General features: G+C 43.0%; 1 protein-coding gene across 2 annotated transcripts in view; it reads left to right on the top strand.

Annotated features, from left to right (window-relative positions):
• The window catches only part of CCDC60 (coiled-coil domain containing 60), a 315,694-nt gene that overhangs the window by 132,555 nt on the left and 156,821 nt on the right, over positions 1-26,318 (top strand). For both annotated transcript variants that reach the window (XM_077462079.1, XM_077462080.1), the window contains exon 3: positions 12,107-12,196. In XM_077462079.1, the coding sequence (XP_077318205.1) occupies positions 12,107-12,196 (90 nt within the window). The remainder of the gene's footprint in view (positions 1-12,106; positions 12,197-26,318) is intronic.

Below are 26,318 nucleotides of genomic sequence, written 5' to 3' on the forward strand. Positions count from 1 at the left end.
ATCTGATATGAATTAGCCTCAGTTTTGACACACCAATCCCTGTTTCCCCGACCTTCTCCCCCCCCCCTTTTTTTTCTCTCCCCTCCCCCTCCCCCTCCTTCTTTCTCTTTTCTCCTCTAGAGCAGTACTATTTCATTTAAATATTCTCATTTATTTTGGGCTTGAATAACCCTTTTCAGTGCATGCAGCAATATCCTCCCTTACCCATCTAATTGGTTGGCGCACAGATACCTCTATTTTAAAGTGGAAGTAAACCCATCGATTTAAACAGTTTAAAAAAACGGCATGCCGGGAATGCTAACTGCACATTGGCTGTGCTCTCAACCAAACTGTCAAACCACCCAATGGCTGGTGTCATAACGGATCACATGTGCAGCACCGTGGCAGCTGAAGATTAAACAGAGGCAAAGATGGCAGCTTCCGTGGATGAAAACTATATGGGAGTTTACTTCCACTTTAATTGACCCTAGTCCAAAAACTCTTCACCCCAAAACAAGGCTACCAGGTATGGTTCATTGGTACATGTTGCCCTTCTGTCCACACCCTCAAAAAATAGAGGATGTGTCAGGATAAATCTTGGATAACCTGTACAATACCATATACCATCAGGATAAAGCTTTGCAGTTTTCTTCTATTAAAGGTGCATTGCCTATTCTTTTCTGTATCCTAGTTGTTCATGAGGAACACTCATTTTTGGTTGTCTCTGTTCCTAGACCTACTTTCAAAATCAATTGGTGGGGTAATTTGTTAGATGTGGTGGAAATAGGTTGGTATAGAGCCAAATGCCACCCCTAGGATCTGTATCCTGCATAAAACTGTTTTCATAAAGAGTTATTCTTGTAATATCCTCTTAATATTTAAGTGGGTGTAAGAGAAATGGAGAATCTGGTGAATGGGGAAAACTTCTGAAGGGGGTATCTTAAGTGTGTGAAGAAAATAAAGTGGTGGTCTAATTCCTTTATAGTCTAGAAAATGTCCTATTCAATATAATCCCTTGTTCTTCCACCAGCTGAACTGGTTCAGGAGCAGTCCCAGGGGGAATGTTGGAATTATTGAAGAGAGGAGCCACTGGTGTGTTGGGGGGATTTTAAAAGAAACATCTTACAATGGACCCAATATAGTTGTATAATTTTTGGGTTGTAGCCACTTAAGGAGATCTATTTGGCACCTGCCTGAGATTCAAGTTTGATCCAGTCCAGTCTATAACTAGTAAAATACTTCCCGATCCTCTAAAGAAAATGGCTATACCCTGCGTCAATAATCTTTAATGTTATTACTTATAAATATTAACAGCCACATATATTCTACACTTTTAGAAACATTCAGTTTTTTATAAAACAATACACAAAGTTATCTGGGACTACTTCCTGGGGAAGCCTATTCAAAATTTTTACAACTCTCGCTGCGAAGTAGCTTTTCCATAAGCAGAATATATACGTCTTTTCCTCCAGGTGCAGAGTGCCTCCTTGTCAATTTTAATGACCTTCAAGTGAACAAAATTTTCTTTAATTCATCTTTCCTTTTGGATAATGTAGAAAATTGTTAAAACCGCTCTGTTTTTTTTTTTTCCTATGTGTCTCCAGCCTTAAAGACACAGCAGGAAATTTCTTCAGAGTGAAGGGAAATATACTTTTAGACAGGTACCACCCATTAGACGTGTAAGACCACCTAGTGTACATTCTAGTGTAGGAAGATTTATTTGTGACTCGCAATAGCTGTATGAGTTTGGTTAATTGGGGATGGTGGTGAGGTCAGGCCTTTGGTTCTAGAAGCTTGGAAAAGTTTATAGGAGCTAGTATGTGGAGGTAAAAAGGCCATGATCCAAATATTTATGGGAATCTGGCCAATCCCCAGGCAGGAGGCCTGCCAGAGTGGCTGAGTCAGCCCATAAAAATTGTGGAGTCTTGCCAGCAAGGGGAGGCATTGGAAGATGGAGTAGTGAGGCTGTGTTTTGTAGTCTGGGAGTGGACCCCTGGGCTGAGTGGGCTCTGCCTCCAGGGTGCCACTGGAGAAAGAAGGAAGAAGGACAGTAGGATCTCCACTACTCTACAGTCTCTTCTAGGGGATACCCCAGCTCTGGGAGGATCTGGATAGCAGTCTTTTCGAAAGCACCAGGATTCCAGGGACAGTGCGAGCACCTCTACACCCCCAGAGCCTAAAAGGGAGAAAGCTGTCTGATGCAAAATCCAGCAAGCAATCTGGAGCAGTGCCCAATCCTTTGTTCTGGGCCCAGGTGGGCTGGTATTTTCAAAAGAGGGGACATAGAGCTCCTCCAAATCGGAACATTGCTAAAATTCCACCCAGGGGACACAGAGATCTTACAAGGGGAATTTCCATTGCCAATTCTAGAAAGCCTGTTGCTGTTCTAGAGGGAATACAGTCGAGGATTTGTAATTTTGCGGTGTACAGAGTTAAGGAAGTTGTCCTCATTGTTGTTCATAAAGTTAAGTTGGCCATCCCATAATCCCTATTCCCTTTTCAAGTTGTTTTCCCCCGAAAAACAAACCCAAGGACTGATTTCTGTCAAGATTAATGTTGGAAAAATGTGTTGCCTGTCTGTACAGGAATCTAGCAGCCCTCAAGGGGGTAGCACTAAACAAGATGTTCCTATTCCAGCAACAAGTCAAAAATGGGGGATTTTTCTACAACTTTGAGTACATCATGGTCACCAGGCCTACATCTAGGCCTAGGTTAGAATTTGTCTCTTAATATTGCTACTCATGTGACTTTGTGGGATCTTAAGTTTACTCATAGCCTTCACTTTGGGAGGTGACTGTTTAGGGCTGGTGTCTAGCATGGAACCTTTCACAGGTTTAACATAAGACAAGGTTATTAGAAACCAGTTCTCCATTTTGCTATGGTTAGTTTCTATCTGTCTCCTCAAACAGGACATCCTTATTCATCTTATTGATCTGCATCCAGTTCACCCAAAGGATGTTTCCACCTCTTGGTTGGATGTGGTCGGGATGGAAAGTTTTATCTCTCAGCCTTTACTTTCCTCTTTTGTATTGCAAGATGGATCCTGTACTGATGCTTTGATTTCTAGCTCCATCATGCCAAGTCGACTCAGCAGACCATCAACCAACTCCATGGTATAGGGTTCAGGTTCCTTCCTGTACTGACAAGATGCACTCTAATCTAGCTTTTGGCTACAGACTATGGTTTAAGAGATTGGCAAGGCTGCCACCTAGGCTTCTATCCTCCTTTTCCCTGTGTTCTACCAGGGGCTTGGGGTAATTGTGGCCGGATAAACGTACTTGTTGCGGGAGCATTTGGGTGCTGTCTGTTGTCCTATTTCTGTCTGCATTGTAATTTTTAGGGCGTGTCCCCTTGAGAAGGGGGTGCGCTCCAGGGGACTGTCCTGGGGATTTGAATGTTGATACAGATGGGGAGGATATTGCAGATGGTGCTCAATTTGTTCTCTACCAGGCAGACCTTCACCCTTAGCCAGCTTAACAATTATGTAAAAATATGTAAACATATGAGATCATCTCTCATCGCCGGCTCTCCCAGAGACAGCGTGTGAGGAGGGAGAGACGAACGGCCGCAGCGGTGAGTGTAAAAAAAAAAAAAGGTAAATAAAGTGCCCACAGTACATGTCAGTGCCATCTGTCCCCACTGCCACCTGTCAGTTCCATCTGTCCCCAGTGCCACCTGTCCCCAGTGCCACCTGTTCCCGGTGCCACGTATTAGTGCCATCTGTCATCGGTGCCACGTATAAGTGCCATCTGTCATCAGTACCACATATTAGTGCCATCTGTCATCAGTACCACATCAGTGTCACATGTCATCAGTGTCACATATTAGTGCCATCTTTCATCAGTGCCACGTATCAGTGCCATCTGTCATCAGAGTCACCTGTCAGTATTACGTGCCATCTGTTATCAGTGTCACGTGTCATCAGTGCCACATATCAGTGCCATCTGTCATCAGTGTCACATGTCATCAGTGCAAATTATTAGTGTCATCTGTCATCAGTGCCACGTATTAGTGCCATCTGTCATCAGTGCTACGTGTCATCAGTGCCACGTATTAGTGCCATCTGTCATCAGTGCCACATCAGTGTCACTGTCATCAGTGCCACATATCAGTGCCATCGGTCATCAGTGCCACATCAGTGTCATGTGTCATTGTCCTGGTGCTTCAGGGCATTCAAAATTGTAATAGGTAGTCAACAAGTTAGATGTGTATTTTGGGGTGTCATTTGTGGTATACACATGCCACGTGAGAGAAATAACCTATTACAATGAAAATGTTGTGGGAAATAATTGCAAACAATTGTGGGAAAAAATTACATCATAAAGCTCACCATGCCTCTTACTAAATACCTTGGAGTGTCTACTTTCAAAAAAGGGGTCATTTTGGGGGTATTTGTACTTTTCTGTCTTGTTCAGGTCGCAATAAAGAGATAGGCCACCAGTACATCAGGTGTGATCAATTTTTTATGATTTGCACCACAGCTTGTAGACTCTCTAACTTTCACAAAGACCAAATAATATCCACTAATTTGGGTTATTTTTACCAAATATATGTAGCAGTATAAATTGCGGCCAACATTTATGAAGAAAAAATAATAATTTGCTAAATTTTATCACAGAAACAAAGAAAATTGTTTTTTTTTTCATTTATAGCGCAAAAATAAAAAAACCCAGAGGTGATCAAATACCACCAAAAGAAAGCTGTATTTGTATGAAAAAAGGACAACAAAATTCATTTGGGTACAATATTACATGACTGAGTAATTGTCATTCAAAGTGTGAGAGCACCGAAAGCTGAAAATTGGTCTGGTCACGAGGAGGGTTTAAGTGCCCAGTTGTCAAGTGGTTAAATTAGAAAGCGTTCAGGGAAGGGCAACAAAATAAATAAAGGGGATGGAGGACCTCAGTTATGAGGATCGATTACATAGCCTACAGTTATTCCCTTTGTAGAAGAGGGGATATGATTACAATGTACACATACATCAAAGGTGACTTTGGTAACTGTAGGGAATTGTTAAAGTGGTTCTAAAGGCAGAAGGTTTTTTATCTGAAAGAGGTTGTAATCCCCTGTGAAAAAAAAAAAAAAAAAAACGTGCAATACAAAGGCATAATAAGCTAGTATGCATTGCATACTAGCTCATTATGAAATACTTACCGTAGAACAAAGCCCTGCAGCGCACCCCCATGCCGCTGAGGTGGCTGACATCTACCCAGTGGTACTACTGGGTTCGTGGGCTCCAGCGCAGGCGTGTGGGACCCGCTGGTCACGGCACAGGCCCTGAAGAAACACCATGGGCAACCATTCCTTCAGAGCACATGCGCGGATTACGTAATCGCCACAGTATACAGTAAATATCTCTTAAACGGTGCAAGTTTAGAAGATATTTACAGTACCTATAGGTAAGCCTTATTATAGGTTTACCTATAGGTACAAACAAGGAGAGTTTACTTCCTCTTTAATGCATTCTATGCATTAAAGTGTTGGAACCCTACTTTTATGTGTCCAGTGTATCTGTTTTATTTAAAAAAATGCCATTCTATACTGTATTTCACGTGATCGGTCGTTGCTCCCTCTCCCGATCTGACAGCTACAGTGGGAGGGGCTGATAATCCCTGCTGATGTCAGTGGGGAGGAGGAGAGAAGGAGAGAAGAGGTTGGTCACATGAGTGCCAAAATACAGTATAGAACAGCATTTTTTTAATACAACAGATACACTGGGCACATTAAGGAAGACAGACAAGTGCCTGAAAATGACAGAGTTGTTTTTGCAGGAGGAAACACACACACATAAAGCACTAATGTAACCCTCAATGCTGAAACGCCTGTTTATGAATAATAGAGAGAGGACATGCATAAATATGCTGGTTCATCAATAGTGACAATACAAATATATTGTAGAGGTTAAAATTGAATAAATAAAGAAATAAAAAACAAAAAAGAAAGGTTTTGTAAGATAAACAATTGATCAAAGTCCTGAAATGAACGAGTTGAACATGGAGTTCTAGGGGGTGCGCCCCTGTCAACTCTGAAAAAAATGCTGCAAAGGGAGCGAGGCTGCTTCAGGCGCAGGCTGGGGGACTCCAGGCAAAATGCAAAAATTGAAGAGAAGTGCCAGCACAATCCTAGTGCAGAATTATTTTATTTGATTAAAAAAAGCTCCGGAACACTCCTACACAGAGTTACACAGTCGGCATCCTCTCCAGGTCCCTCGAGGCTTCATGTTCCTGCTGACTCGTGTCGCTCGTGGACTCTTCCACAGGGACACCCCGGTGGCTCCTCTGTTATGCTGGATCTGGAAAGCACCTACTCTCACTAGCACTATATAAGCACAACTTATATTGTCAACAATTTGTATTTTAATCAAATAAAATAATGCTGCACTAGGACTAGCCTCATTCCTTTTTTTGCATTTCTGCAGGAGGCGAGAGGCAGAAACTGACACAGCTGACAGGCAAAGTGGAGGTGGGGGGGTTGCACAGAGGAGAGCTGTGGATGACAGAGGCACGTAAACTGATCACAGTGTCAGGGCTCAGCAGCCATGATAAACCTTGGTCAGTTTAGAGAGGGGAGGGCAGAACCAACCAGGATCAGCCAGGTACTTTGTATAATACAAAAAGACAAATTACACAGCACAGCCTTTGTGGATTAGTACTCTACCCATCTCTAACTCCCCAGGGAAAATGTGACCCCAGTGTATATGTATGGACATCGCCCCTGACCAAGCAAATTAACGATTGGACAAGGGCCCATGCACACTGCCTGTCCCTCAGGGCCTGACCCGCCCCCTTTCCAGATACTTTTCTGGAGAAGGAAGGGAGTGTTTTCCCAGGGTGATAACCAGGTGGTCACCCCCCCCCCCTCTAACCTATAACTCCACCCTAACCAAAACAAACCTCCAGGCCTGTACAAAATACAGTAAGGCACTGGCAATTTAACCTAACTTCTAAACTAATAGCACCCACCTAAAGTGGTGGGCGCTACACTTGTATATTCACAGGTCGTATCAAAGGGGAGTGTCCATAAACATATATGTAGCACTAGCCCCCAAAGGAGCTGCTGGTTTGATTTGGGCTTACCGTTACCTCCCTTGCTCGCTTCTCTGTCACAGGGGTCCCGTTGGAAAGTAGCCCAAATGATGTTGAATCAGACACTTACTTCTTTTTTTAACATTTATTCACGATAAGCACAAAAGTCCTTCAATAGAGGGTCAAAGGATAAAGGAGAAGTTCAGGCACCTAGTAATTACGGGTTAGAGGTATTGGTCAGATCCAGATGACAAACAGCTCCACAGACTGGATCCAGCAACCATCTGATAGGCCCCTTTCACTTGACCTAGCAGCCGATGAGATGCTCAACAAAGTCTCTGCCACAGACTTGTCAATTAAACTAAGAAATCTTGAGAGTTTGAAGAACTACCATACAGTACCAGTTTCTTTCAGCCGACCCAGCAATACTGTATGGGTGTTGATCCGGGTTGCGACCCCTAACTGAGTTTCCAGGCTCCTCCAGACACCAGCCTTGTGCTCGGTCCTCTACTAGAAAAGTCCTCCCCTGGATCCTCCAGTTTTCTTGGCTTCTCCCCACAGGCGAGACAGCACAGGACCACCCCTGGATCAGTAGGCCCCAAGACTTTTCTGGGCCTGCCCTCTCAGTTGTAAAGCCTCGGGCCAGCCAGCCCCGAGGCGCAGGACCATGCGACACAGACCCCAGGCCAGGAGGGCCATGAGTTCGGGATAGCGGACCCCGGAAAAAGAAAAAACAAAAATGGCATCAGTACCTTAAATACCCTCTCCCTGAATGTACAGCAGGGAAATCACTCCCACTGAGCTATTTCCAAGCAAGAGGTAGTATTCAATACATCCAGCCTACACATACCGCCAGTGACAGCTACACCTATGGTCAAGTGGGAACCAGTGAAACCCAGCCGGACTGGCACAGAAACCAGAACTTTTAGGAAAAATTAGCCTGAGCCTAACTGCGGCTTCAGACAACTGAATTAGAAAAAAAAAATAGTGTCTGCCCATTAAGAGCAGGCTACATGCTTCCCCCCATGATGTCCCCATTATCTGGAAAAATAAAGACTTTCAGATAAATAAAGACTGAAAGTCTGGTGCCTGAACTCAAAACTTAGGGAAGGGAAAAGGATAGGTAAAGCGAACACATAATATATTTGAACAATTTCACATGTAAACAAGTTACATAACACATAGCTTCCATCTTCTAACTATCTAAACCACTCACTCTCCAGCAGCTTGATAGAAGATCTCATTGCATTCCTGAAACAAAACACAGAAAAACAGAAGCATACAACATGTACAACTACAGGAAGCAAAGCCTAATTTTAAAAGGAAATTACACTTTCTTTCCAATATATTTAACTGTGTGTCTAAGTGCAAGAGTCCAACTTGTTGTGCAAACCTCCACCATCTAATGGCGAAAGCTTTGAAACACAAGTCCTTTATACAAGCACTGGAGCTAAGCTTGGCTTCCAGGAAACCTAACACTACCTAGCTAGTCCCCACAGTCCTTGTATTTTGAGAAAAGTTCTTCTTTTAGAACTGGCACAAAAGAAAAGTCAATGTGATACATCACCAATAGAACCGGGGATCTGGCAAAGTAATGGCTTTCTCCTTAGCATCCATAGTTGTGATGAAATATACAATGTTGTCCTTTCCCGGCCGGCAAATAATTACTTTGTCCTCATAAATGTGTCTCACGTAACTCCAGTGTTGAAGACACCCGGTAAAATGCTCATCCATACTGGGAGAACATCCTGGCTTCCTGAAAGGTTTTGGTACTTTCAAATAGTCCCAAACATCATCATCTGTTCAATCTCTTGCATAACCTCTTTAGGTACGTAAGGGAATTCCAGCCCATACTCGGTAGCTACCCGTTTATTCAGCAGCCGCTGTGATCAGGCAAGTCTAGGCAGGGATCGGCACTTCCCAATCCGGGAGGCACACATGAAGTAAACGACTTCTGTACCATGGCGTAAACAGGTAATTTCTTTGACCTGAATGAACTATTATCTTTGGACAAAGTCTCACTAATCCCACCTGAGGCGATGCACTCCCCCATGGACATGGTTTCAAACAAGTCATCATCCCCAGATATGTCCGACAGAGAGTCTATCTCAGAGTCCTGTAACAGTAGATATCTGCAAACAGTCCCACTAGGAACATTTTCCCCAGAGTTCTCACCTGTTCCTGTAGTGGATTCCTCGGGAGCGATCACTTTCTCCGGATCCGGTCCAGGCAAACTCTGAGGTAGATCTCGACCGCGGCCACGAGGCAGCACAGGACCACCCCTGGATCTGTAGGCCCCAAGACTTTTCTGGGCCTACCCTCTCAGTTGCAAAGCCTCAGGCCAGCTGGCCCCGAGGCGCAGGACCATGCGACACAGACCACAGACCAGGAGGGCCATGAGGTTGGGATAGCGGACCCCGGAAAAAGAAAAAACAAAAATGGCTTTGGTATCTTAAATGCCCTCTCCCAGAATGTACAGCAGGGAAACCACTCCCACTGAGCTATTTCCGAGCAAGAGGTAGTATTCAATACATCCAGCCTGCTGCATTTCCACACTTACCGGCGGTGACAGCAACACCTACGGTCAAGTGGGAACCAGTGCAACCTAGCTGGACTGGCACAGAAACCAGAACTTTTAGGAAAAATTAGCCTGAGCCCAACTGTGGCTTCAGACAACTAAATTTGAAAAAATAATAGTATCTGCCCATTAGGAGCAGGTCGCTACATATACATTAAACATTTGCAGTTATACCTGCATCAAATTTAACACACCTCTGTATAAAGTGGTATAAGTTTATCGTGTTTAAAGGTATAATGCATTTATTACAGCATATGTTGTTTCTTGGCATGGGGTGTGTCTATTAAGAGAACTGTAATATATAAAGGCCTAAGGACCACACTGTGAAGAGCAAAAATGCATTGCAATAGTAAGCAGGGAGTTTAAGGCATTAGTTCCTTTCTGGAGATCGATCCTATGTGGGATTGAGGTAGTGTTTCAGAGTATATAACAGGACCAATAGGTATGGTTCAGGGAAGAGGAGATAAGATATGTTGGACTAATAAAATGTTCTACTTAAGGGGGTGTTAGAATGTGGAGTGTATGTTTGAACCTATCGGACAGTTTAGGGTCTCTGTATATCTAGGATGGGATTGAGAAAGAAGGAAGGGGGGAGAAAAATGGGGATCAAAATACTCACCATGCCTCCTTCTAAATGACTTGAACTGTCTACTTTCCAAAAAGGGGTAATTTGGGGGTATTTGTACTGTCCTGGCATTTTCAGGCCTCAAGAAATGATATATTCAATCATTACATCCGGATTGATCAATTTTCAAATATATACTGTATATATAACATAGTTTGTGGACTCTATAACTTTCATACAGACTAAAAAATAAACACTGATTTGGGTTATTTTCACTAAGGAAATGTAGCAGAATACATTCTGACCTAAATGTATGAAGAAAGATTATTTGCAAAATTTAAAAACAGAAACATTTCTGGGACGAGCTGCGATGCAAAAGTTTCCGCACTATCCTCCATGGATAGCGTGCATTCCACACGCTCGCGCCGCTAACCAGGGGAACCGGATCTCCTGCGTGACCGTGCACTGCCTCCAACCGACGCTTCGTTTGTTCTTCTTCAGGGGGGCAGTGCACGGTCATGCAGGAGATCCGGTTCCCCTGGTTAGCGGCGCGAGCATGTGGAATGCACGCTATCCGTGGAGGACAGTGCGGAAACTTTTGCATCGCAGCTCGTCCCAGAAATGCCAGCAGCCCCAGTGGTGGGAAAAAGGCACTTTTATAAGTAAGGAGCCATTTGGCTAAACATTTTTTTACGACTTTTAATAAAATTGCATTGCACTATGGAGGCTCTCTATCTGTTTTTAATATTCCGTACTTGTCTGTGAGGAGGAAGGTTTAAACTATCTACAGGTCAACACATGTGAGCAGGCACAATCCTGCAGAAGCAATGATTGACTATCTTTAGTAAAGTAGTCAATAACATCTGGTAAGCCGAACTATATTACAGTCATTTTTTGGGTGTTGATTACCAAGGCTGTGGTGAAGGATTACATGGAAGGTTGTGGCTACATTCTTCTATATCAAAGATCCATCATTGTTTTGTGTGTGGCAATCACATCACGTTTAAAGGATTTATTAACTGGATTACAAGGACTTTATGATTATTATTTTTTATTTTGGGTGTTGTTGCACGTGTTTTTTTGTGCATTCTTTTAAATATGAATATTTAGTGGAGTTTATCATGGATCACTGTACATATGGTATTTGTTGATTAGTGGTAAAACATTACTGATTATTAGCGATAGTGGAATTAATCACTATCAATAATTTTTCTGTTAAATAGCGCCCCCTATGTGTTATTTATTCACCAATGAGGAGTCTATCACTCTTCTTCAGGAAAGCGGCACTATATTAATTTGAGGTATTATAAATTTATAAATTTTTGGTGCGGAGTTCATTCTAACTTTCACTGCATTAATGCTCATTTCATTTAATGGTAATTGACTTTTAGCAGATTTCCTGCCTGTCTAAGCTAATACACATGGACTTTGCCTAAGTGTGAACTGTGTAAGACAGTAAGCCACATGCTGTGTGTTACACTGCGGTAACTCCTCCAGATAAAACACATAGCAGCTACAGTTGACACCCCTGAAGCCAAGGGGCTGTGCCAAAGACAGTCAGAAGGTCTTCTGGGAGGATGGATGTCTGCAGAGAGGAAGTGCCATGAACTTCAATGAAAATTAGGAGGTACGCAGTGGGTAGGGAAAGAAATTGAAAGAACAGCAAAGTTTTATGTCAAAAACAATAGACAGTAGCACAGGGGACTGAAAAAGGAAAGGCTGGAATTCTGCCCAAAGTTTTGAGTGAAATTACTCCTTAAAGAGGAGCTGACACCTAAAATAATTGCAAACTTTACAGAAGAAGTCCTCTATGCACTGTTTGCATCTAACCCATAGTTTTTGCATTTACATCTTTCCCCAACCGTACTTATTCTCTGCAACACATAACAATGCTACTAACCTCTCTACTAAATGACTTTAAAACATATACACTGAATCGTATCGCATTTTGTTTTCCAGGACACAAAACCTGAAGATACAGTCAATGAAAATGATACTCCAGATGAAAACAAATCTGAAAGCTCCTCTAGACCACCTCTATCAAAATTGGTGAGATAAGAATGATCTCAATCATACTAGAATGATCAAATGTATTGCTGATATTTATTTATATTAATTAAACACATTACATCAGCTATTCCTGTTTTTTTGTCTGCTGTTGCATTATTTTATGTTGTATCAGATCTTTGGTTAACCACTTACCGAATGCATAACGTACATTTACTGTGGCAGGTTGGCTTTATTGCGCAAAATTACTTACCTGAATTAATGAATTAATTAATTAAATATTTGTATAGCGCACAACGCGAACTGAATCGCTTAAGGCACTGCGAAGAGCTTAGTTGTCCATCATCTAGAAGAGGAAGGTCTTGAGTTTTTTTCCTAAAGGCCAGGTGGTTTTCTTCCAGGCCGATGTGGGTTGGTAGAGCGTTCCATAACCAAGGTCCTTGGACAGCGAATCTCCGATCCCCCTTTGATTTGTACCGGGATTTGGGAACGAGGAGGAGGTTTTTGTTAGCTGATCGAAGACTGCGGCTTGGTGTGTAATGATTTATTTTCTCAATTAGGTATTGAGGAGCGTCTCTATGCATGCATTTGTGGCTGAGGCAGAGGGTCTTGAATGTGATCCGATTCTTTACGGTTAGCCAATGTAGGTTCCTCAGGGAAGAGGAGATTGATTCCCAGGTTTTTTTCCTGTTATCAGCCTTGCCACCGTGTTTTGGATAAGTTGTAATCACGCAAGTTGATATTGGGGTAATCCTATGTAAAGTGAGTTTGCGTAGTCCAGTCATGAATTAATGACTGTTCCAACTTTGTCATTCTTTGGGATAAAAGGGATGAGTCTGCATAGCAGGCATAGCAGATGGTGAGACGGAGGTGCAATCGCATGCTGATTGGACAGAGGGGGAGCGGGTCCAGTGAACCTGTGGCCAGCATTCATTCCCGAGAGAGGCAGAATGGCAGGCTGCCTATGTAAACAAGGCAGATTCCCGTTCTGACAGGAGAGAAGATAGATAAGGTGATCTCTACTAATTTCAGGGTCCCATGTCAACCCCCTGCCCTGCTGCTTACTGAACACCAGAGGTCACCTGCTCAGCATGGTCACCATTCAGAGAACACTTTACATTTTCCAAATTACTATTTATACTTACCTGTATTGCTGCCTGTTCCTCAAATCTTCTCCCTCTGGCAGAGAAAAGCTGCTAACAGATTCTTCAGCATCTAACATGCTTCTGGATGTAACATAAACTTGTTCCCTCACTACAGTGATGCGCTTTTACCTGCAAGCTACAATACCAATAGAGTGAGAGAAAAGAAGAGAAAATAGAAAAGGGCCGGCATGACAGTGTGAGAAGGGTCAACTGTCAACTGTCCGGGAAATTTGTCTGTACCCACAAGGGGATAGCAAAGTCTGCATGAGAGATATAATATGTTTCTCTCGTTATGCAGACTTGGCTTCTCTAATGTGCATAGCCATTTGAAGGAAAGAAGCCAAGCCCATTGCTTTTGATACCTACAAACCAACAAAACTCCACACACATATTTTAATTTTGGGGTGCCGTCAAAGACCAACAGGCTGAGTGACTGATAGTTTTGTTTTCAGATGTTTATGTGTTAAAGTGGTTGTAAACCCTTACAACACACTTTGACCTACAGGTAAGCCTAGATTAAGGCTTACCTGTAGGTCCAAGAAATATCTCCTAAAACTACACGGTTTAGGAGATATTTGCCGAAAGACAGGTGCGCAGGCGCACTGAGCGCGGCACCCGTCAACGGCAATATGCCGCGAGTGGCGGCTCCCGTGCACATGCACGGGAGTGACATCATAGCGGCTTCGCCGAATGGCAGCAGCGGAGCAGCGTGACCCACCGAGAAGATGGATGCGCCGGACTACAAGGGACAGCGGTGACATCGCTGGCTCCTATGTCAGGTAAGTGTCACATAATGGACTACTATGTGATGCATAGTAGCCCATTATGCTTTACCTTTGCAGGGAATGAAAGAGGAAGTAAACTCATCAGGGTTTACTTCCTCTTTAAAGAATGTGAAATTGTAATATTTTGGTAATTAACCACTTCAGCCCCGGACCAATAAACACCTTAAGGACCAGAGGTCTTTTTCCAATTTCGCACTGCGCTGCTTTAACTGGTAATTGCGCGGTCATGCAATATTGCACCCAAACGAAATTTGCGTCCTTTTCTTCCCACAAATAGAGCTTTCTTTTGATGGTATTTGATTGCCTCTGCGATTTTTTTTTTTTGCGATATAAATGGAAAAAGAGCGAAAATTTTGAAAAAAAAAGATATTTTCTTCTTTTTGTTATAAGAGAAATCGAATAAACTAAATTTTAGTCATACATTGAGGGCAAAATTTATTCAGCCACATGTCTTTAGTAAAAAAAATGTCAATAAGCGTATATTTTTTGGTTTGCGCAAAAGTTATAGCGTCTACAAACTAGAGTACATTTTCTGGAATTTACACAGCTTTTAATTTATGACTGCCGATCTCATTTCTTGAGGTGCTAAAATGGCAGGGCAGTACAAATCCCCCCCAAATGACCCCATTTTGGAAAGTAGACACCCCAAGGAAATTGCTGATGGGTATGTTGAGCCCATTGAATATTTATTTTTTTTGTCCTAAGGGATTGAATAATGACAAAAAAAAAAAAAAAAATTTTTTTTACAAAAAGTTGTCACTAAATGATATATTGCTCACACATGCCATAGTTATATGTGGAATTGCACCCCAAAATATATTCCGCTACTTCTCCCGAGTATGGGGATACCACATGTGTGGGACTTTTTGGGAGTCTAGTCGCGCACGGCACCCCGAAAACCAATCACCACCTTCAGGATTTCTAAGGGTGCAAATTTTTGATTTAACTCCTCACTACCTATCACAGTTTCGAAGGCCATAAAATGCCAAAATAGCACAAAACCCCCCAAAATGACCCCATTTTGGAAAGTAGACACCCCAAGCTATTTACTGAGAGGCATGTTGAGTCCATGGAATATTTTATATTTTGCCACAAGTTGCGGGAATATTACAAACTTTTTTTTTTTTGCACAAAGTTGTCACTAAATGATATATTGCTCACACATGCTATGGGCATATGTGAAATGACACCCCAAAATACATTCTGCTGCTTCTCCTGAGTACGGGGATACCACATGTGTGGGACTTTTTGGGAGTCTAGTCGCGCACGGCACCCCGAAAACCAATCACCACCTTCATGATTTCTAAGGGTGCAAATTTTTGATTTAACTCCTCACTACCTATCACAGTTTCGAAGGCCATAAAATGCCAAAATAGCACAAAACCCCCCCAAATGACCCCATTTTGGAAAGTAGACACCCCAAGCTATTTACTGAGAGGCATGTTGAGTCCATGGAATATTTTATATTTTGCCAAAAGTTGCGGGAAGATTACAAACTTTTTTTTTTTTTGCACAAAGTTGTCACTAAATGATATATTGCTCACACATGCTATGGGCAGAAGTCAAATTACACCCCAAAATAAATTCTGCTGCTTCTCCCGAGTACGGGGATACCACATGTGGGGGACTTTTTGGGAGCCTAGCCACGTACGGGACCCCGAAAACCAAGCACTGCCTTCCGGATTTAAATATAAAATGCTACCAAAAAACCTGTTAGCGATGGCAGGGATCAGGCCTGACTCTGCGATCGCTGCAGTTATGTGTTTAGTGTTTTGTAAGTGACAGTGATCGATCGATACTGCACTTGGGTGGGCTGGGCAGAGGGGCAAAACGCAGGTGCTAGCAGGTATCTGGGCTGATCCCGCTAACAATGCATTTTTTTGGAACCCTAAACTGCTGGGGACGCTAGTATAGATCTGATCAGATCAGATATTGATCTGTTCAGATTCTATAGCACTACGGGAGGTGTATGCTTTGCGTGTGGGTGTTAGCGGTACTGGCACTAACCTAGCGCTGCCTGGGGCGACGCAGACCCTGACCCTAAAACCTAATTGATATCACCCACCGGGTGATCAGGGGGTTAAACCTTTATTGGGTAATAAATGGTGGGTGCCCTGATGCTATAAAAAACAAACTAACCAGAGTCACCCGTAACACTTATACGGTGATCAGTGGTGAAAGGGTTAACTAGGGGCAATCAGGGGGTTCAAATTTTTATTAGGTAGTATATGGGGGTCCCTGGCGCTATATAAAAACCTGACGGGGAACCTAAATAACTAACTGGCTAACCAGCGTCACCAGTGACACTTATACTGTGATCGCTGGTGAAAGGGGGTGAAAGGGTTAACTAGCAGCAATCAGGGGGTTAAAACCATTATTGGGTAGTATATCGGGGTACCTAGCGCTATAAAAACCTGGCGGTGAACCTAAAAAAATAACTAGCTACCTAGCGACACTAGCGACACTGATGCAGCGATCAGAAAAATGATCGCTTAGTGACACTGGCAAAAGGGGGTGAAAGGGTTAACTAGCGGCAATCAGGGGGTTAAAACCATTATTGGGTAGTATATCGGGGTACCTAGCGCTATAAAAACCTGGCGGTCAACCTAAAAAAATAACTAGCTACCTAGCGACACATGCAGCGATCAGAAAAATGATCGCTTAGTGACAATGGCAAAAGGGGGTGAAAGGGTTAGCTAGCGGCAATCAGGGGGTTAAAACCATTATTGGGTAGTATATCGGGGTACCTAGCGCTATAAAAACCTGGCGGTGAACCTAAAAAAATAACTAGCTACCTAGCGACACTAGCGACACTGATGCAGCGATCAGAAAAATGATCGCTTAGTGACACTGGCAAAAGGGGGTGAAAGGGTTAACTAGCGGCAATCAGGGGGGTTAAAACCATTATTGGGTAGTATATCGGGGTACCTAGCGCTATAAAAACCTGGCGGTGAACCTAAAAAAATAACTAGCTACCTAGCGACACATGCAGCGATCAGAAAAATGAACGCTTAGTGACACTGGCAAAAGGGGGTGAAAGGGTTAACTAGCGGCAATCAGGGGGTTAAAAACATTATTGGGTAGTATATCGGGGTACCTAGCGATATAAAAACCTGGCGGTGAACCTAAAAAAATAACTAGCTACCTAGCGACACATGCAGCGATCAGAAAAATGATCGCTTAGTGACACTGGCAAAAGGGGGTGAAAGGGTTAACTCTAGGGGCAATCAGGGGGTTAAATCTTTATTGGGGGGTGATAGGGGGCTACCCTGGACCTAACACTAACTGTCCTGACAGTTTTTACTGTCACAACTGACACTGAATGCATTGATCAGTAAAGAAATGATCAATGCAATCAGTGACACTGTGACTGGGGGGGGGGGGGCGGGGGGGGATCGGGGGGCGATCGGGGGGGGGGGATCGGGGGGGGTTTGTGTGCCTGTGTGTACCTACATGTCAGTGTAGTGTTGGTGCACACTTACTATTAGTCTTCTCCTCATAGTCCGGTCAAAAAGACCGCCCCGAGGAGAATGACATCACTTCCTCCTTCCTGTGTAAACAATACACAGGGGAGGAAGCTTCTCATTGGCCAGGAGCGATCCAGAGGGGGTGGCCGAAAACGAACGGCCATCCCCTCATCACGGAGCGCTCCTGGAGGGAACCGGACCGTCGTATCCAACGGGAGGGGGTCCGATTGGACCCCCCACCCGCTGGAAGGCAATCACGTACATCTACGTGATTGTGCCTGCCTGTGCCATTGTGCTGACGTACATTGGCAATACGGCGGTCCTGAAGTGGTTAAAAGGCTGCTATGGCCATTTGTACTCCATTTCCACGCGTGGGCTCGTTAATTTTAGGTAGCGGTAAGGGGTGGGGTGGAGTATGAGTAGTCGGGCAGACATCAAGAAGGTTGGGGACATCTGGTCTACACTAGTCATGTGTTCTAGGGGCACAGTAGTGACATAGAAGCCAGCAGGTGAGACCACAACACATGGCACGGTATGCAGGCAACTGACACCAGGAAGTATATGTCAGGGCTAGGCTCTGTCCTTCCTTCTCAGAGCAGGGCGCTCAGCTGTCGGTTAATTGACAGCTCTAATCTTTCCACAGTGACTCACCTGGTGATGATATCCTGCTCGTCAGTCCTGCTGGCTACTTAAGGTGTTCAGTCTAGATCCTCTCTGCTTTCGTCTGGTCAAAATATCAGAAACTTTCTTCTTTGTACCTGTGAAAGACTTGCTTGGCTGATATTCCTTCTGGTTCCTGATCCTGCTTGCTGTTTCACTACACTGATTCTCTGGTTTCCTGATTTCCTGGCTGATTTCCTGGCTTGTCCTGAAGTACGCTGATCGATGGCTCCCTGATGTCCTGGCTTGTCTGACTATCTGTTTTGGTTACAGAACTCTGGCTATGTTTTGACTACATTTGCTCTGTTTAACTTTTACAATTATTATTAAACTAGTGTGATTTTTACTGCACTTCTGAATCATGGTTTCTGACAGTAGGCAAAGACCATGAATTCCTGAAGTTGCAGTAAATCCACTTGTTGGTAATATTTTTTCCAGATTCGATGAGCAGGATCACTGCATGGATCAGTTTGCCATGGTGTTACAGACACTCCTGGAATCTCCCACTGTGGCTTCTTCAGTACAACCTGTGTTGCAGGCCATTCCTGCTGCTGCTCCAGTCTCTGTGCAGGCACCCGCCTTGAGTATTACCTCTATAAGAGGTATGTCTGGTTCCGCTCCACTTCAAAAGCAATTTGGGGGAGACCCAGTCCAATGCAGAGGGTTTCTCAACCAGGTTGATATATGCTTTGAGATGCTGCCCCAGGCATTTCCCTGGACAGAAGCAAAGTAGGTTTTGTGATATCTTTGCTTTCTGAGAGGTTCCCTGACGTTCCCACACTCTCCGCTCCTGCTGCCAAGTGCCTTGTGTCCAACAGCAAGAACTGTTGCAGATTACGCCTTTGAATTAGGTCCTCTGGCAACAGAGGTTGCTTGGAACAATGAGGCTCTAGTGGCTGCTTTTTCTTATGGTCTCTCGGATACCATCAAAGATGAGATAGCAGCCTGAGATATACCCACTGAGCTGGAGAACTTGATCATGTTTGCCACCCTCATAGACTCCAGACTCAGAGAAAGAATCTCTTTAAAGGAGTGCTTGCAGAAGCCTCCTGTACATTTGTCTCCGAGCCTTGCAGTCCCACACTTGCCTCCCTCACCTCCCATTCCTCCTGGTATGGAGTCGGTCGTTGATGATGAACCCACGCACTTGAGCTTCACACGTCTCTCTGTGGATGCGAGAACCTTTAAGAGGGAGAGATTGTGCCTTTATTGTGGCCAGGCTAGTCACTTTTTGAATTGTTGCCCTCCCCATCCTGGGAATGCCCAAACTTTGGGGTCCTGTAGCAGACAGACCTTAGGTGGCATAGTTTTGTCCCCAGTTGTCCAGAAGGATAAGCCCCTGGTCCCAGTTATCCTTTTTTGGTCTGAGTCATCTGTTGAGATACAGGCTCTAATTGACTCTGGGGCTGCAGGCTTGTTCATTGATGTTGCCTCTGTATCTAAGCACTTGATTCTGCTGCAGATTCATGGCACTCCACTTGTCATTGAGGCTCTTGATGGGAGACCTCTACAGCCTGCCCATGTGACACATGAGATGGTTCTGTTGTCCATGACCGTAGGGAGCTCTTCACCATGAGATAATCCAATTCCAATTAATTTCCTAAATATTCCTAAGTTTCCAGTGGTTATTGGTTATCCTTGGTTACAGAGGCACAACCATTCTTTTGATTGGCTTTGTGCTGAGGTTCTTTCCTGGTTGCCACAATGCAGCAAGACATGTTTTTAGAAGGTGACTAAGGTCCTGAGCACCTCTTCACTCTCCTCCCTGCTGGAGGAGTACCATTATTTTAGCGATGTCTTTGACAAGGTCAAGCCAGTAGTTTTCCCCCACACCAGTCGTATAATTGCGCAATTGACCTTCAACTTGGTACCATATGCCCTTGAGGCTGGGTTTACTTTTTGTCTCAGAGGATAAGGCCATGGAGGAGTATGTTGCAGATGCACTTTCTCGAGGATTCATCCGTAAATCCTTGTCTCCTGCTGGTGCTGGTTTCTTCTTTGTGAAGAAGAAGAGTGGTGAACTGAGACCTTGTATTGATTATAGGAGTCTCAATCGTTTCACGATGAAGAATGCTTATCCAATTCTGTTGATTACCGAGTTTTTTGACTGCCTCAAGTGAGCAACGGTTTTCACAAAGCTTGATTTGAGAGGGGCATACAATCTCGTGAAGTCCAAGGAGGGCGATGAATGGAAAACTGCATTTAATACCAGAACAGGCCATTATGAGTACTTCCTAATGCCATTTGGCCTTTGCAACGCCCCAGCAGTTTTCTAGGAATTTATCAACGATGTCCTATGAGATTTGTTGCAATTATGTGTGGTTGTTTATCTTGACAATATCCTTATATTTTCCAAGTCCCTAGAGAGCCACCACACAGATGTCTGCCATGTGCTTCAGAAGCTGAGAGAAAACAATCTCTATTGTAAATTGGAGAAGTGCGAGTTCCATCGCGAACAGGTTAAATTCCTGGGTTATGTCATTTCTACTCTTGGTTTTTCGATATACCCCAGAGAAACTTTCTGCAGTTCTATTGTGGCCCTACCCCATGGGTATACATCCTCTGCAACGTTTTCTAGGCTTTGCCAATTATTATCATTATTATTATTCATAGCTTCTCATGCCTGGTCAAACCCCTGACTGATATGACCAGAAAGGACGGTAACCCACAGAGTTGGTCTCCAGACTCCATTAAGGCCCTTGAGAGCCTCAAGGCTACCTTTGTTTCTGCTCCTGTGTTGGCACATCCTGATCCTACATTACCCTTTATCCTTGAGGTTGATGCTTCTGAGACTGGATTTGGCAACCTTCTGTCTCAACGTCCTACCTCTGAGAACACTATGTATCTATGTGGCTACTTTCCCAAGAAATTGTCACCCACAGAATGCAATTACGAGATTGGGGACAGAGAGTTGTTGGCGACCATTTTAGCCCTTAAGGAATGGAGGCATTTCCTTGAAGGTACCACTGTGCCTGTTCTCATTCTTACTGACCATAAGAATCTCACATTCTTGTCTGAGGCTAAACACCTCTCTCCCAGAAGGGCACGATGGGCTCTTTTCTTGTCAAGCTTCAATTACAAAGTCTCATTCTTACCCGGTACTAAGAATGTAAGGGCTGATGCTTTGTCTCGACAATTTTCCTCCAATTCCAAGTTGGAATCGGTTCCTGTTCCAGCGATTCCTCCTGATCGTATTTTGGCTATGGTTCACACCAGTCTCACTTCTCCTTTGGGTGGCAAGATTCTTTCCACTCAGATCCATGCTCCTCCTGAGAAAACTTGTGACTGCTGCTTTGTCCCCAAGAGTCTCCGTAGGGAAGCATCAACTCTTTTGTGCCATTTGGGACCACAGAACGAGCCAAACAGTCCTTGGAGCAGTTTCTACGTTTCTATATTTCTGACCATCATAACAACTGGTCAGACCTCTTACCTTGGGCGAAGTTTGTTCACAATAGTGCCATGAATTCTGTTCCAGATTGTCCCCGTTTATGGCAAACTATGGTTTCCAACCATTCATGTTGCCTGACTCATTGCTCCTCCGAGCATTCCTGCATTAGAGGAGCATCTTCGTGGTCTTCTTCGTTCCACTTGAGTACAAGTCCAGGAGGTGTTGGCTACTTAAACTGTTCAGTCTAGATCTTCTCTGCCTTCGCCTGGTCAACATATCAGACACTCTCTCCTGTGTACCTGTGAAAGACTTGCTTGGCTGATGTCCCTTCTGGTTCCTGATCCTGCATGCTGTTCCACTACGCTGATTCTCAAGTTTCCTAATATCCTTGCTTGTCTTGAAGTACGCAGAACCCTGGCTCCCTGACGTCCTGGCTTGTCTGGCTCTCCGTTCTGGCTACCAAACTCTGGCTATGTTCTGACTACTTGCTCTGTTTACCTTTTACTATTATTATTAAACTAGTGTGATTTTTACTGCACTTCTGTCTCAGTCTGATTCATGGTTTCTGACAATATATCAGATGTTCAGTATTATTTCGTTGGCCTGGCACTGCAAGAGGGTCAGTGCTGGGCTATTATGCAATCTGGCAAACCAGACACCCAGAACAATGTGCTGTTTGTACTTTTTTAAGATCTTGGAGACAAGCCTTGTTGTTTTTTTGTGTTCACCCTGTTATTACATCATAACTGGCACATTAGTGCCAGTTTACAGACAACCAACAAATGGAGTATTGTCATAGTAATGCCTTACATGCTAATTATCCATTTTTTTTTCAATTTACTTTGCATGCATTTGCTGAATTTACCACATGCATATTATATATGTTTTTATCTATTTTAAATGAAGAAAAAAAAAATCACAAATATTAGCGTCTGATTAAAAAGTTTCTATCTAGTATTTTTTTCCCATAAAGTGACCATTTAGGAAAGCAGAAAAGGGAACCATTTCAGTTGACAATACAATAAAGTTTGATAAGATTAAATGTTGATTTATGTAAAATAGTGGTTACATGAAATAGTGTCTCTCAGTAGTACAATGTTCATAAAAGTACTAAATGCCATAATTTTGCTAATTTTATTATGAGATGAGATTACGATTATGAAACACTCAACATCTGCTTATTCACAATATCTTTATATTACTGGTAGTACTTTTTAGGATCCATTCAATTGAACAATACAGCTGTAAACACCAATTAAATTTTATTCTTTCATTATCCAAATAATATTCTTTCATTAAAACTAAATAAAAAAATAAAAAATCAATCTCAGATAAGACTTATTTAGAAACACTTTCTTTCTGCCCAGCACTTTAGCATTAGTACAATGTACTAAATTTAAATTTAGATACCTGCTGTTGAAGACGGCTTCCTGTCAAAATGATTTTAAGAAAATGGTGTTTTTTCCTCTCTCCCTTTTTTCTTTTTTCTATGGATTGGTCTATAGATATTTTCTTGCATAGTGCTTTGGTAAGAAGGGTAACAATATAATAAAAAATGTGAATAGGTATACAGTGTGTTAAATAGATGTTTTAAAATGTTAAAATTAATTTGTGAATTGTTGAAGCTTAATGAAAATGTATAATATATAGATAAAATAAAAAAAACATGGCTTCTTTAGAGAAGAGGATTTTGTTCATATCATGCATGTAATCTTTATGTAGTCAACATCAGAAAGGTATCACCATTCTTAAATATAATACACTCCACCATTTTTTTGTTTATATAGACTGTATTACTTACACATTTAGTATCCAAAGATGTTTAGATTCCCTTTTTAGAGACAGCAACCCCCACAATATTCAGCAAGAACAAGAATATTCAGCAAGAACCCGGGAACAAACAGATAGGGTGAGGACTACTGTAGATAAGTGGCTGGGGGACACCCCATACTTGCACCATTTCCTTGCTGTAACTTAGCCTCACCATTAAGACCCATCCCATGACCCAATTATGTGTTCATTAATAAATCATTAAATACATTTTTTAATGCAAGCTGTGTAAGATCCTTAATTTTACTTAATAAGCTTCTTGCATTCCCTCTACAGCAGAGCTCAGAAAGAAGGAGAAGCAACAAAAACAGCCAATCAGTTGTGTGGTAGTGCAAGAAGCAAGTTTATAGGAGGACAGAGGAGTGTGACAGAGAGACGAGCTTAGCAGTCAGAAGCTTCTCATTTCACTGTGCAGTCATGTTACTGAACTGGGGAGCGAAATTGCTGCACTAAGCCACTCTAATTAAAGATGCTAACACTAAACAAAGTCCAGACAAATGATATCTAAAAAGTGCAGCGCTGAAAAAAACACCATAAGTAAGTGTAAGTAAGTGTATATAGGTGAATAGTGATGTAAACAAAAATCAATATACAAAACAAAAATGCATAATAACCATGACATATAAAGGTCCTAAGTGAAGAAGTGGGAGGCATTTCTCCAATTCCAGAGGCAGAGGTTCCAAAACTGGAAATAGAGGGTCTCAGTAAGAAGGTACTAGGGTACTAGGGATCATCATTATTGAGAGGAATACAATAGTCCACATAGGAATTGGTAGAATAATAGATCTGGACACAATAGAAATAATGATCCTCCCCATGATGATGAATTCTCGAGATCTCCGTATAGTTATAATCAAAATTCTTCAGGCCTATCTCAATTTGCAGGTTTTCACAGACCCATTGGGAACCATCCCAGAAGCCCAAAACCAAACGAGGCTTCAGAGAGGGGTGGCGCCTTCAAAGAAAAAAGAAAAAGAACCCAATAGGTGCAGGAATCTTTAATTTGAGTAAATTGGAACTCGCTAATGCAGAGAAATCTGTACTTGATAAGGGGCTTCAAAATGTCCCTAGGTAATTGAATACATTTTCTACCTTTATAGACGTACAGAAGTACATCCATAGGCTAAGTGTTCAAAGATTTTTTTCTTTCATAACCCCCCATTAGTTCAAGAGTAACATCACAAAACAGTAATGTCCGTTATGGTTTGTCCAACCCTTCTTTGTTTAATCCCCCTGGCACCTTGGCTCCATCATTAAAAAGAATTCGGAGTCTTGTTCTTAAAGATTTAGATCAATTACCTAATAAGAGAGTTCATACTAACCCTAATATTACCAGTGGTCTGAGAGCATTGTGTGAGAGGAAAAATTTGATTATCCCCTCCCCTGCCGATGAAGGCGGAGGTATTGTTGTATTAGATGAAGTAGATTACATTAAAGAGATGAGTAGCATACTCGATGATCAATCAACTTATGGTCTTCTGTCTGGTGATCCGACTTCAGAATAAAAGAGAGCTTTGGTTGAATTGATAGATTAAGGATCAGCATTGGGTATTCTAGACAAAAAATTAAATTTATTTTTGGTACCCCTAGCTCCTAGAATGCCAGTGATTTATTATCTCCCTAAGGTGCATAAAAACACAGTCAGTCCCCCTGGACATCCCATTGTCAGTGGGATTGACTCTGTTACGTCCAGGATTGGACATTATATTGATTTCCATCTCCAACCTCTGGTAAGACAGATTCCTTCTTACCTTAAGGATACAAGAGATACTATTAGCCGAATACCACTCAAATATGATTTTGGTGACAGCTGATGTTGAAGCTTTATATACCTGTATACCTCAAAATGTAGGTTTAGCCGCAGTAGAACATTTTCTGTCAAGGGATTCAGCACGTACCCGGTGGAGATCGAGCTGTAGAGGGTACTTTGCTTGTACCTCCTGTCCAACATCCCTGGTACTGATGACAGGGAGTGGAGAACAAAGAGTGGCACGAGGGTCGATGTAGCAGATGGTTCAGGCTGGATCTTGGCAGGTACCAGGTGGCTGGAGAGCACTGGGACAGAACCAGCTGGAAGCGTAGCTAGGACATAAGCCAGGGGGTCATCAACTGCCAGACAGAGCAGGTCCTGAGATGTGAGGAAGAGGCAGAGACGGGGGACACAGGCCAGGTTCGGTACACAGTCGGGCAATGAAGTACAGGAACATGAGGCAGAAGTAGAGTCAAGCACAAGCCGGGGTCACAAGTAGGCAGGAAGAGGTCAAGGGAAGGTTCAGGAAAGCCGGGTCAGGATACAAGAAACTGGTACAGATCAGGTAAACAGGCACTAGCTGAAAAGACCACTCAGCAAAGTGTGCATGTCACTGGCAGGTTTAAATAGGTGGACTGACCCCAATCTGTGCACGTGTGCACGTGCACGCACCAATGCGCACATGTGTGCTTGCACCCATGCGCATCATGATCAGTGGCTCACCTCTGTCCCTTATGGTCAATCTCTATGTTTACGACGCCATTGTACCAATACGGTAGACTATTTACATCAAGCGGAAACTCTAAAAAATAAACTTGTGGAAAAGGGGTATAGGTCTGGGGATTTAGATATGGCTATTGATAAAGCTACATGAATGGATAGGAGTACACTGCTGATGGACAAACCCAAGCCCACCCAGGATAATAAGTTTAGATGGTCTTTTTTTGCAGCTTTCTCGATGCAGCATAAGCTAATAAAGAGCATCATTAACAGACATTGGAAAGCTCTATTGAATGATGGTTTTTGGGACCTGTTCTTCCACAGCGAGCTAGAGTCACTTTTAGAAGGGCGAGGTCCATACATGGTGACATTTCCCCTAATATAATTGACCCTCCAAAGAGAACCACTTTTTTTCAAGA

Source organism: Lithobates pipiens, unplaced genomic scaffold (assembly GCF_037356315.1).
Source record: "Lithobates pipiens isolate NorthernLeopardFrog02 unplaced genomic scaffold, aLitPip1_a1.2 Scaffold_3, whole genome shotgun sequence".
Classification (NCBI taxonomy): domain Eukaryota; kingdom Metazoa; phylum Chordata; class Amphibia; order Anura; family Ranidae; genus Lithobates; species Lithobates pipiens.